The sequence below is a fragment of the Malurus melanocephalus genome, unplaced genomic scaffold (genome assembly GCF_030028575.1).
Source record: "Malurus melanocephalus ecotype Western Australia unplaced genomic scaffold, MMel_1.1 scaffold_583, whole genome shotgun sequence".
Classification (NCBI taxonomy): Eukaryota; Metazoa; Chordata; class Aves; order Passeriformes; family Maluridae; genus Malurus; species Malurus melanocephalus.
In genome coordinates, this window is record NW_026623815.1 from 203,424 (window position 1) to 216,664 (window position 13,241).

At 45.5% G+C, this 13,241-nt stretch overlaps 2 protein-coding genes across 2 annotated transcripts in view; one reads left to right on the forward strand and one right to left on the reverse strand.

The window, feature by feature from the left end:
- Nucleotides 1-2,252, forward strand: LEAP2 (liver enriched antimicrobial peptide 2). The gene is made up of 3 exons (XM_057382738.1): nucleotides 1-126; nucleotides 561-712; nucleotides 1,905-2,252. The coding sequence occupies exons 1-3, from the start codon at nucleotides 70-72 to the stop codon at nucleotides 1,939-1,941; spliced, it is 246 nt and encodes an 81-aa protein (XP_057238721.1). The 5' UTR covers nucleotides 1-69; the 3' UTR covers nucleotides 1,942-2,252.
- Nucleotides 2,253-3,814: 1,562 nt separating this feature from the next.
- The window catches only part of AFF4 (ALF transcription elongation factor 4), a 44,336-nt gene continuing 34,909 nt past the window's right edge, over nucleotides 3,815-13,241 (reverse strand). Inside the window, exons 14-22 of the mRNA XM_057382735.1 lie at nucleotides 12,913-13,150; nucleotides 11,809-11,906; nucleotides 11,234-11,297; nucleotides 10,953-11,089; nucleotides 10,509-10,580; nucleotides 9,985-10,078; nucleotides 9,637-9,680; nucleotides 8,596-8,816; nucleotides 3,815-8,097 (exon numbers count right to left, since the gene is read on the reverse strand). Of these exons, the coding sequence (XP_057238718.1) occupies nucleotides 7,979-8,097; nucleotides 8,596-8,816; nucleotides 9,637-9,680; nucleotides 9,985-10,078; nucleotides 10,509-10,580; nucleotides 10,953-11,089; nucleotides 11,234-11,297; nucleotides 11,809-11,906; nucleotides 12,913-13,150 (1,087 nt within the window). The 3' untranslated portion in view covers nucleotides 3,815-7,978. The remainder of the gene's footprint in view (nucleotides 8,098-8,595; nucleotides 8,817-9,636; nucleotides 9,681-9,984; nucleotides 10,079-10,508; nucleotides 10,581-10,952; nucleotides 11,090-11,233; nucleotides 11,298-11,808; nucleotides 11,907-12,912; nucleotides 13,151-13,241) is intronic.

The window sequence follows — 13,241 nt, forward strand, 5'->3', positions numbered from 1 at the left end:
AGTCCTGACTGGAGCTCTTCCTGCCTCCTCCGCCCACGGCTGCTCCAAGTGACAGCTCCCGCTGGGAAGATGCACTGGGGGAAAGTGATGGCAGCCCTCCTGCTCTGCTCACTGCTGCTCAGCCAGGTAAACTGAGATCATATTGAAATCAACTGGTAGAAATAAACTGTTTAAAGGGCTAATTCAAAGGACAGACAGTGCATAAAAGCTGCTATGATTTGGATGGACAACTGGCAGGAGTTTAGAGGTGACAGCAGGGCTTTTAGAGGATTCAGCATCATAAAAATGCAGTTATTGCCTCATGAACACTGGGCTATTCTGAGCCATAACTGAGCCAGTGATTCTGCCTTCCCTCCCAAGAAGATTAAAACCATCATTAATTTTGGTGCACATTTCTTTGGGGTTGGGCTGCAAGCAATGCTTTACCAGAGAGTGCTGTGATCTGAAAACCAGAAAGGTTTCAAGTGCTTCACTTAAAAATTAAGAATATTGACTCAGCAGTAGAACAAGGAAGTGCTGCAGCTGCCACGTGTCCTGACGGTCACCCTGCTCTGTTGCAGACCCACAGTGCGTCCCTGTCCCAGAGCCAGCCCCACGTGCAGCCCCGCAGTCCCCGGCAGCGGCGGATGACRCCTTTCTGGAGAGGAGTGTCCCTGAGACCCATCGGAGCCTCGTGCAGGGACAACAGCGAGTGCCTCACCATGCTCTGCAGGTAACCACRCTCCACAGGCTGCCATGGAAAAGAACTTCCCACCTGGGCTCATCCAAACGGGAGCCAGAGGTCACTCTGTGCATAAAAAAAAAGATACCAGGAATAGGGATGGGGCAAGAGACTCAGACTCTTTAGTAAGCACAGCAAACAGAGCAGAGTCCAGGCTTCTCGACTGCCAGCCCCAGTCCTTTCACTGCAACCCCAAATAACCTGGCTGAGCAAAGAGAACAGAGGGTCCAGGCAGTTTTTGGGCAACTTAAAGCCCTTACCATTAATCTTTCCTTTTAAAACCTGTGCTACGGACAAGTGAGAAAGCCTGTGTTAATATCTTACCCTAAATGAATCACTTCACAATGATTATTTAAGCTCATCGTTCAAAAAAATAACTACAGTTATTTAGTTCTTACTAAACAGTAACAAAAGTTATTTAGTTCTTACTAGACATGAGCAAATTGTCCAACTACAGACACKTATATTGATGGTTAAAATTGCTACTTAGTGACTGAAAGGTGATTTTGTGTGGCATCTGCTGTATGCATATACCAGCAGTCAGGGTAGAAAACAATAATTTTCTGCTACATGTAAATAGTAGTAATGGATAAGTATATCCTATTATTAATTAATATTATCCTGAACAAGTTTATTTAATGTTACAAGTAAGTAGGATAAGTAAGCAAATAGGACAGGGTGGTTGGGCTGCTAGGCTGTGTTTGAAATGCATCCCTGGTTCCCTGACTGCCAGAGCTGAGCTGGAACAGCAGCTCCAGAGGCAGAGCCAGAGCAGGAGCCATGGACAGCACTGCAGCTGCTCCCCATCCCTGCAMGGAGCCTCCAGCCCTGGGCAGYAACTGATGGAGTTCTGCTGGAAAASAGACYAAAAATGRATCAAAACTGACTGAACAGTTGAGGGGAATAGTTCCATGAACACAGCACTGTTGCATGGGGGCACAGAGATGTACCTGGGAACCCTGCCTGAGCCTGGCAGTGCCAATCCCAGCTCCAGGGCTCCTTATTGAGCCTGGTAGTGCCAATCCCAGCTCCAGGGCTCCTTATTGAGCCTGGTAGTGCCAATCCCAGCTCCAGGGCTCCTTATTGAGCCTGGCAGTGCCAATCCCAGCTCCAGGGCTCCTGATTAAGCCTGGCAGTGCCAATCCCAGCTCCCAGTGCCTCACAATGGTTTTTTTTTTTCCAGGAAAAACCGCTGCCTCCTCTCCACGGCCTCGGCGTGAGCTGGCACCAAGCACAGCCTGCACTGTTACTGCTGACCCTGCTCCATACACTTGGGATGTATTTATTGACTGCTCAGGAGCTGCAAGGRCCTCGAGCAATCAGAGTATTTAATATTTCTGTCACATGAAATAAAAGGACTGATAAAAGGACTTCAAAGAGCTCGAGAGCATCTCCTTCCACAGCCACGCCTCAGGAGGCCTCTGGCCAAGCTCAATAAAAGGGCTCTGCATCTCCTGCTCGTTTGGTTTTTTTGTAATGCTTCCCATTATTTATTTGAAGGTGTGAATTAAAATATATGTTCAGTAAAGCAGCTTGGTTTTCCTTGTATCTCGAGCAAAGGGGAYGGTGAGCACAGACTGGGGCTCAGCTCCAGCCAGACTTTGGACATTTATCCTTCCACCTGGCAAAAGCATAAAGTAGATCAGGCCCCATCTCCTCCCAATCCAGCTCTTATCAGTCCTCAGATAAAGGCCTGTTAGAAAGAGGGAGCCAAACTGATAATACTGATAGCAATTCCAATATCCCAAATATATCCAGCGATAAGTGGRAGGAAAACTATTTACKTKTAATTACTTCTAATCAAATTTRCTGAAATACATGTCCTAGACTGACTTCTGCCACTGACCTTATCTCCTGTTTTAAAATGAATTGATCAAAACGCTGTTTTGATCTGCTGGATGTTGACTTGGAGGCTGAAAGACAAAAAAAGGAAAATCAGCAAGTCTGGACACACACATTGGATRTCACTTTTGTTAAACAGAGCAGTGGGATCAAGGAAAGAAAATTCTGCCTAAAAATGCCCTTCCAGGGAGGAGAGGGCCCCACGAAACAGATGCAGGCACAGGGGGTTGGAAGTTTAATACAGAAAATCTATTTGATATTTATTAAACTTAGTTTCTCCAGTTACAGTTTTGCATTGTACAAAGCATTTTAATGACACAGTAGTTAAAAAGATCTTTACAAATTGAAATGTGATACCCTTTTCTCCAAATATTTTAATTGCCATAAATTTGTTTAAAAATACACATTAAACGCATGTTTCAGACACTAAACTTTCTATAATCTCAATACCACAAAATACATAGAATATACTATACAGATGTGGAAAAAATCTAGTTAGTATATAATACTTTGCTCACCATTAACAGCTTTATTACGTGAAATGCACATACTGACTTAGAAATCCTAATTTTGAGCCCCAAAGTACCCTTTGAAATTTCAATAGTATTGCAACAAATAAAATCACAGTTTGTTTATTTTTTTAGGTTTTGGTTGAAGACAGATGCCCAAATCTTTTGATAGAAAACAAAATGTAACACATGGACTTGTCATGTACAAAGCATAAAACAGAGACATCCCATTAGTTACTAACAGTACCTTTCTGTAGGATTAATCAGGGCTTCATTTATAAGTGACAGGTTAAAAGTTACCTCCCCCCCAGCCCTCCCCCAAAAGAAAAAAACCCTTCTTCACCAAATAATAATTTCAAATAAGATAAAGGATTTTTAATAAATATATAAGCACTTTATCCTCCATATACAAAATTTTTTTAAAACAATTTAAAAGGGGGACCAGATACAAATGTCAGGAACTGTGCTTGGAAAGGCATGCCTGGTCCTTAGAGTAGAGTTTGGGATGTGGAATGCCAAGGCAGCCCCAGGAGTTTGGGATGTGGAATACCGCGGCAGTGCCATGTCCCGGGACAGGGATGGAGACTGGAGAAGGGAGTGCTGCCCCAGGAACGGGCTCTGGGACCCAGGAACGGGCACTGGGACCCAGGAACGGGCACTGGGACCCAGGAACGGGCACTGGGACCCAGGAACGCGCACTGGGACCCAGGAACGCGCACTGGGACCCAGGAACGGGCACTGGGACCCAGGAACGGGCACTGGGACCCAGGAACGGGCACTGGGACCCAGGAACGGGCACTGGGACCCAGGAACGGGGCACTGGGACCCAGGAACGGGCTCTGGGACCCAGGAACGGGCTCTGGGACCCAGGAACGGGGCATTCTGCCAAGGGCTTCCCAGGTGGAATTGAAAGAGGGGAAGCACAGCCACATCACCAGCCCAGCTCCCTGCGGGCTGCCCCAGCAGCTGGAATTGCTCCACGATGGATGCAGGGGCTGAGCCCTTCCCTCCCCAAGGGCACCACAGACCATCCCTCCACCACTCGGACACACCACGATTCCCACTGCCACTCCCTGCTTGGGAAAGCCCTCCTGGAATAGCTCTGGGTCTGGGGGAGTTGGCAGCAAAGCTCTGGCTCCTCTCTGTCCTTMAGGATGCCCAGCACTGACCTCATTGCTCGGGAACGGGGCTTTCCAGAACACTGACACATCACRTGGAGAAATTTCAACCCTGACCTAAGGATTTGTCGGGAAGGTAAGAATTTGGAAGTTTTTTACTCCCCAATGGGTAATTCAAACTTGACTTGCTCAGGCCCTTGTGGATCTGCCTCAATGGAAACACTGCAGTGACAACAAAGATCTGTTCAGAAAATGACATTAAATACAGCAAAGGTAGTTTCTCTCTCTTTCCAGCAGTTTGCCTTTTTTGGGCAAACCCCATAATTCTCTGCCTACGGCTTTTTTTTTTACTTGCCCCAGGCAAGTGCTACATCATTCCCATAAATTCTGACTCTCTGTGTGTTGGGGCCATTCATAAATACRTTTCAGGGCATTTTTTGTTACCACAGCAATCAAGCCTCAGCAATCTAAAGGAATATACATTGCACTCCTGGATAATATGCAATATTTATCACCAATAAGATGGTGACTCAGCACTCAATAAATAATATATCAATATAGTCAGTTGCACCATAATCTAAAAACAAGTATAACATATACTTTGGACAGACTGAGTCATATATATATACATATATATTAAAAGACACATACAATACAAATTGCATACTGCCATYGAAGCCAAGGAGAGCCGTCCGTCTGCTCTGCTTTATGGCTGAGATTCAAATCAAAACAAAACTCTTGGGCTGGTTTACTCTGGTGTCCTGAAGATTTGTTTGGAATTATAAATGGTTTGCACCTTTATCACCTGGAACCTGCAAGTCTGAGAGMAAAGTCAAACAGCACAGATAGCTGAGCAAGCCTAGTCTGATTGAGCCATTTTTAAGATTCACCAACTGGGGCCATGATCAGCAAGGGAATTAAAATTACAGTRTTGATATGTATTAATACATATTCCCTGCCCAGGGAATAATTTGGGAAGCCAGGACTGGGGAGTTCCTCCTCGGTCACTCCTGTGACCTGCACTCCCTGTGTGGTGCTGGGAGCTGCCAAGGACAGGGACAGAGCCCTCCTACTTTGGCAGAGGGATGGAAGCCTAGGATGCATTTGCTCTTTTTTTTGGCTATAAAATCTGATCAAGTACAGAAAACTTTCCTCTTGGAAACAAGGGTCAATCCCAAATTAAGCCATGCTTTTGGAATTGTGAGGTTTGAATGGATCTGTTTGCACCAGYCCCAGCTGCACAAGGCATTTCCTGTCCATCCCCAAACCCCCAAGCACGGACACAACACCTGGGACAGCACTCCAGAGGATATTCCAGCATGGAATTCACCCTTCAGCTGGGACACTTCCAACCAGCTCAGGTCCACATGTTGACACGATGCCAAAAAAAGCCTTCTGGTTGTTTGAAGCCAATTTCTAAGATCCACTGCTCTAGGGATAAGCGATGCAGTTTTTTTTTTTTAAGAGGCCAATTTCGTGTGACACCAAAAGGTATTTGTGGGACTCTAGTTAAGGAAAAAAAATTCCCCGAGATGAGACCATTCCTGCTGGCAGCAATGGTGACTGTGCACAAAGGAGCAAGCCAAGAACAGCCACGCTGGCTAGTGCAGCACTACACACAAACCCACCCATGAATGCAACTTCTACGAAGGGATTTCTCAGCGTCAGAGGTGTGCGAGGCACTTCAGAGGAGGAAAGGAAACACAGCTGACAGTGTCCCATGCCCACGGCGGGGAGTTTGAGGGTACAGAGTTCTGTCTCCAACAGCACAGACTAACAGAAAGGTGACCTTGCACAGTGATTCCATAAAAAGGATGCTCCGACAGACCTGAAGAGTCGAGTCGGGGAGAGCCCCAGGTCTGTTCCCCGTTTATCAATCCGGACGTAGCAAAGCTTTTCTGGAAGTACAAAACACGCTGGGACGCAAAGGAAGCTCTACGAAGATGCAGCTACCTTGTAGTAGGTTACTAATTTGCAAAACTTCTAAACTCTTAAAGCCCATAGGACATACTGCAGTACTAAGGAGCGTAGAATTCTATTCCTTCTCTCGAGGTTGCCGTGATTTTGGCACTTAACTACACCTACACAAAAAATTTAGTGCAATAATTTTCCTGAACATGCACGTTCATATCTGGTACAGAATAAAGGGTTCAAYGGGAGAGAAAACAAAGCAGCATTCCACAATCTCACTCCAAAGGATTCAGAGTTGGACTCTTGGGAAGGAGACCACCGCGATGAGTCGGTTTGTGTGACAGACACTGGGACTTTGAAAAAGGAAATGGAATTTTACCCAAGTACTGCAGAAGACCACTGCATACAGTATACCTGGTCCTGCTGTAAAACATCTTGTAAACAGTTCATAAAATCTTCATCTAAAAGTAAGGCATAAGGCACACCAGACATGTTGGGGGCACTAAGCAATACTGAAAGCAGTAGCATTTGAAACCTTTAACTCAGACAAGCACCTCAYATGGAAAGGTACTTTGGTTTGCACTCAGAGAGGGGCCACCTGCAGCTCCACAGACCCTGTGTGTGGCACCCAGCGGCCCCTCGGGAGCGGACGTTACGTGACATGAACGGGACCTTCATTAGCACGGGGTAAAGCCAAGTTTTCCATCCATCCTGCACCAGAACAGTGGTTCCTGCAGGAGCAGTGTGCTCCTGCCCCACGGTGGCTGCTGCACTGCCAGCCTGTAGTGTCCATCACCCAGCAGACCCTAAGAGGACAAAAACGGACCTCGAGTTCTACTAAAGATTCCTGGTTTCTCAGTCAATGGAAAAGATGCAAATGACGGTTCTGGTAGGAATTGAACTACTCTTGGGTTTGGAACCACAAAGTTCCCCKATTTTGTAACTGTCAAAAAGTGACGAGCACAGAAACAAAAGGTATTTGAAATGAAGAGATGCAAAAAAGCACGAGATTGTCCTTTTCCAAAGCCTTTCCTGTTTGCATCGCACCCATTGGACTGAAGGTCATTCCTACACCATTACCTGGACGTTACATTAAATGCAAATTACTGTAATGTTTTGTGATTGTTATAGTGTTAATCGATGGCTTGAAGCTGCCTTGGAAACAATCCAAGGCAGATCCAGCTAAATATTTTTCCATATAAATTTCTTTATAATTCATTTAAATGAAGTATCTCAATATGTAGAAGAATATCTGAAACTTTTCTATTTAGTACAAATTCTGCAATAATAAATCTGTAGTTGTCATTTATTAGTTGACTCATAGGCATTAGGCATGAGAAGTATGGTGTCCCTACTCGTTAGAACCTATCAACCCTAGTTCCTGTTACAGGCTCTACCACCACAAGACATTACAGAGTAACAAAGCTCACAAAGTACTTAAATAAAGTGTCTAGGTTTAATTTCTAAGTACTCAAAAGGGAAAATTTAGGGAAGAAGAAATAGCTAAAACCAGCCCTGAATAGGGCTTTTCAAAATTAAAATTAAAAAAATTAAAATAAATAGGATTTAAACTGACTATTCATGTGTTGTGACTGGAATTCCAATGATCCATCCATGACAGATCAGCAAAACTACAACTTTTCYGTAGCAAATTTTCAAATATTTAAATAACTTAAACCGGGAATACCGAAGAAGTCCATGAACCAGCTGATTKGGGGGTTAAACACAAAACACAAATGAGGATGGGAGACATGGGAAAGCATTCCTTGCTCTTAGTGTCAACTAAGCAATGTGTTATGGCAGTCTTCCTTATTGACATGACACAGTGTTGTGGAGGAAATCAGAGGCAGCTGAAGAATGGGGTTGATTTGGGTTCCTCACTTGGCGTCGAGGCGCAGCCAGTGCAGGCCCTGGCGGGTGTAACGCACCAGCTCCGTCATGATGCTCGTGTTAAACACCAGGGGCCCCATCACCTTGTCCAGTTCAGCAAAGAACTCTAAAACAGCACAAACACAAGTTAAAGGAGCACGTTTGGGAAGTGCAGCCAAGCCCCAGCTCCAGCGTGAATCGCTGGGATGGAGAGAAAGGGGAGAAAGAAGAAGGGACTCAAGGAGAAAGGTCCTTCCTCATCCATTCCTTTGCAATTAAACCATTGCCAAACTTCTTGGTTTTCCTCTAAAACTTACATTTCACTGGYTGGAAATAATTAAACTACTGCCAAACTTCCTGAAGTCTTCACTAAAGAATTTCACAATGGAAAATGCACTAAGTTTCTCTTTCTACGCGGAACGTTTTATAGGAAATGCAACAAAGATTTTTGTGTCAAAACTCCAGCACCACCTTGACAAGCACAGCACCCAGCCTGGGTTATCCCCACAACCCAAGGTGTCACATTCCCCCTGATTTTGCAGAGGTTCAGCACCCAGGGCACCATAACAAAATCAAAGGCAGGGAATGTTCCAGCCCCCTGTGGAGGTTTCAATGCAGCCCTTACCTTTCTGTTCTCTCGAGAGCTGTTCTGCTTGTTCCCAGATTTCAGTGGCATAGAGGAAGTTGGAGGTGACCTGGACGTAGCTGGCAGCCATCTGATGGATGCGCTGCGGGATCGTCACCGAGGACCCGCTCCCTGAAGGGTTGGCTGCCCCGGAAGAGTAATTTCCTGAATTCCCTGGAGACAGCTTTGGAGAGACTGGAGATGGCATCCCGACAGGTTTGCTGCTCACCCGGAGGGGAGGATGGAATTGGAAAGGCAGAAATGCACCAGCTTTAGACACATCACACGCTGAGACATCCCCTAAGATCCCTCTGCCCACACTCAGGGTTAGGATGGGAAAACACTCCCACTTTACACATCAAAAATCAGGATTTGCCCTGCAGCAAATGAAAATCTCGAGCTGGGAACTGCTGAGGATTCTCCAACAATTATCTACATCTCACAAAACCTAATTACCAAACCTTAGCATCTCTTAATTCAATAAAATCTTAAGTACATTGTTTAAATAAAGGGAACCTTAAACGGTAATAAGGGAAAAATTACAGGTACCTGGAAACTCCACWGCCAGAATATTGCATTATATAACATGACTGCAGGTAACACAATGGAAACCTGGAGTGCCCTCCTCAAATTCACTGAATAATTTATCAAAGGTCCATTMTTGGGTTTAAAAGAGCAGCAATAATTGCTGAACTATGGAACAAAAAACCCTGCGAGTGCTTGTAACCTCTGGCCCTGCAGCACTACTAAAGCTCCTGTTTGGGGGAAAAACATTAAATTAAACACCAAAAACATTAAATTAAACACCCCTGGATAAGTGATTTGTGGGTTAGTGACACACTGACCCCTTTTCTGCCTGACAAACCCTGCAGAGCAGCAGCACCTCCCTCCACCATGATAATTACACAAAAAAATGGATCCAAACCCACACCCTTCAAAGAATCACTCCAAAAGCTGCTCCCTGAGCACCCCAGGTACACAGGAAATGGAGAAAACTTGATGTAAATTGAGAATTAAAAGGGAACAGCTTTTACCACTCACCTTCCCATACCAGGTGAYGGTGCTTGAGAATTATTGTAGCAATTCTGTGTGGGGTGAAAAAGACACATTTCAGCTGATTTGTGTTGATACTTGCACTAAGTACATTTCATCTCCTTGTTTAATTGGTTCTTTTTGACCAAAATGTTTTTTGCAGTTGCACTTTCAAGTGACATTCTCAATAACATCACAGAAAACTGAAATTTGGGGAAATACCCTCTTTTACTGAAGTCCAGTTTTAAACTTGAGTTCACATGCAGTAGTCTGAAAGTTGGATTTGGGAACTTTAAGCAATGCAGAGCTTTCATACCATTAGGTTTTAACATTCTAAGAAAATACAGATACAATTACCTTCAGATGTTCGGTCAGAGTTTTTGAGTATTTCAATGCACTTTCCTTTTTCAGTTTGAAAAGCCTCAGGTACAGCAGAGCTTGACACCGAAGGCTGCCCAAAGACAGGACAAAACAGTCACAGTTAAAGTCAAGTTCATCTCAGTTTGGGCAATTTCACAAGTCCAGTAGCTGTGCTCTCAATGTTCCCTCTGCCAGCTCAGCTCTAAAGTGGTAACTCAACCAAAAAATCCACAACCACCTTGAAATTCTGAAGGGAACTCAGTGTCTCAAGCTGGAAAYGAAATTCCCAGTGCTGCTGCTGGGCTTGGCAGACACCACCAGTGACTCTCCAGACAAGGGGCTCATTTAACTCRCTGGCAGCATCCCCCCTTACAGCAATCACACACAGCTTAATTTCAGTCTATAGCCAAGTGAGAATCTCCTGTGTTTGGTTCAGGAAYACCCAAGACTCAAACTGCATTTCCAGTGGATAAAACCAGGGAAATGCATGAGGGCACTGCAGGAAGTGCCAGCACACTCACCAAAGCACTGCCAGCCTTTTGTCGGCAGCCGTGGCATCCGGGGCCAAGTAATTCTTCAGTTTCATAGTGTATCTGCAGGCAAAGGCAGCAAATCAGCCCCCAAGACAAACTACTAACATTTATCATTCACTAAACACTGATGTGCTCATGGATTTCAGTGTCAGCTGTCTCCACTGTTTCAGGGACATCTCCCAATCCTGAATAAATAATTTTGCTCCTCGTGGGTTACTGATCGTAGGGGGACTTCAAAAGCTTCAGCAGAAACCACCTCACCCTTGTGGAAATGCTTTAAACCCCAACACTGGAATGAACTGGTCACTGCCCCAGTGCTACATGGAATGACAGCAGATCTCAAAAACTGGGGGCAAAACTTCCCTCCTTCCCAWGCTCTGACTGCCAGAGCTCCCCCACCACGTGCCCCTGCCCGAGCCCTGCAGTGCTTACTTGATTAATTCCACAGTTTCTGAATACATAGGGAACGGGGACTTGGATTCCTGAGCATTTTTCTCCAATGCATTCCCACACTCAATGAARGACACGACMGCATCCAGGTAGTACACRGCCTTCTCGAACCTGTCCGACTGCAGAGAGGGAGGAGAGATTCAGGGACACAGAGCACAGAAATGCAGCAAAATTCAAGCACAGAAGGGCAGCAAAATGGGAAAGGCAGCAAAKAACCCCAAGAGCAGGGGCAAACACTGGGGGGGCATTGGGGATCCACTCACCAAAGCATCTGCATTATGTTTCAGCTTCTTTGCTTCCTGCAAATAATGATCAGCTGAGTAAGTCCTGCAAGAGAGGACAGGGATTTAGGGATTGGACCCACCCACTCACACAGCCTTTTCTGGCTGGAGCTTCTCAATATTGCCATTTTCCAGGGCTTTCTCTGTTCCTAACTCAAGCTACAYTATGATAAAACTGATTAAAGACATCTGTTAGAACAGTTAACYACTATGATAAAGTTGTTAGAAGTAGTTTCAAGTTACTTCTCTGGTTTCAGGTAATTCAAACATTATTTCAAGCAAGTTCTTTAGCAGAAAGGTATTTTACATTTGGTGCAAACTTGATTTCACCTGTACAGAGAATTTAAAGAAGTGCCTTCAGAGCAAGCATCATGCTGAGATCTGAACTGAAACCTCAAGTCTGCRTAAGATGGTGAAATATGTCTTATTTTCTTCTCAAGGTATTTTCTTTGTGTGTTAACATTTTTTGTGGAGCAAAATGACAACTCTCCCCGTGGAGAGCTGCCTGTGCTCCAGATSCAGAGGGCCCAGAAGAAATGGGAATTTTGTGTCCATACCTATCATCAAAAACGAGCTTTGCTCTCCTCGACTTCGTGCTTTCCGTGGCCTGAGCAGAGGCAGGAGGGCAGCTGGAGGAATTGTTCAGGATCTTTTCCTGCAAGGGAAATCCATGGCATTTAAAGAACAGCACCAAGAGGAGCATTTGTTGTATAAATTCCCCGTGGCCTCCCCCATTCCATGCAGGAAGGGCAGTCTGCAGGTGCCAGAGCTGCCCTGGAGCAGGAATTACTCAGCTCCCACAGAGGGGTGGGCAGGAGCTCCTCACTGCACAGGGAAATGCAGCCAAGGCTTTCCAGACACACCCAGAGGCAGGAAATGCCTCCCTCCATCTCTCCTGTCACTGCTTCTAAATCCTGTTTTTCCACTCTAACACAGATGAGGAGGATTTTGAGGATTTCTCATTTCTACCAACAACATGAATGCCTTTGCCTTGAAAAACCCACACAGGAGGAATTACTSCTCTGAGAAAGGCATGAGCAAGCACACCGAAGTATAAAACAACAAACACATCACAAATTAACAACTGGCTGAGAGATATTGACRTTTTCAAATTCCATCACATTGATCTTCCCAACCTAAATCTCTTCCAAACCATCTTGTGCCCCATCTCCATAACCACATTTTCTCCTGTGCAGCCACGGAGAGCTCTGGAAATTGCTGAGCTGGAGTTTAAATAATCTTTGTACAATGTCACAGAATGAGAGCCAGAGCTTCCCATACCAGCCCTGAGCAAGGACTGAGCTCCTGCTTTCAGAAAGCAGGACAAGCTCTGTTTCTGCTCTGAGCAGACAGGAGCAGCCTCCCAGCTCCATTCCCAGCCTGCAGCTTTCTAGTGATGCTCTTGTGAACCCCTCAACCAGAAACAGGCAGCACCAGGGGATGACTGAAGCCATTCCTCCACTCAGCACAGGAATTTGGCAGGATGAGCATTAGCCTTCCCCACTCTCTCCAAATTCCCTTCTCATTTATGGCCTTCCCACTTGAGCTCTGTGACAGGAAACAAGGCACACCTCAAACGAAGGAGATTTTAAACAGAGCTGGAAATGGTTTTTCAGATCAAACCTCCAAGCAAAGAGGCAGGGTCAGAAGCAGCCCTTTACCTTGGCTTCCTTGGCACTGCTGGAGCCCTTCCCCTCTGTCTTCTTCTGCTTGGAAGAGGAGCTGCTCTTGCTGCCACTGCTGCTCTCCTTGCCYGGGTTGCTGCTGGATTTTAGGGATGAGGATTGACTGACTGTCCTCTTCCTGGAGCTGTGTTCCTGCTTGGAATCCTTCTGCAGGGCTGGGGCAGCAGGGGAGGGCAGCAAATCCTTCTCTTTAACAGCACTTGGCTTTGAAGACCTGGAAAAGTGGAATGAAGTCAGGGTTTGAGCTTCTTTCCTTAACAAACAAAACCAAAACCAAAACCAACAAAAACAACCCCAAWAAAACA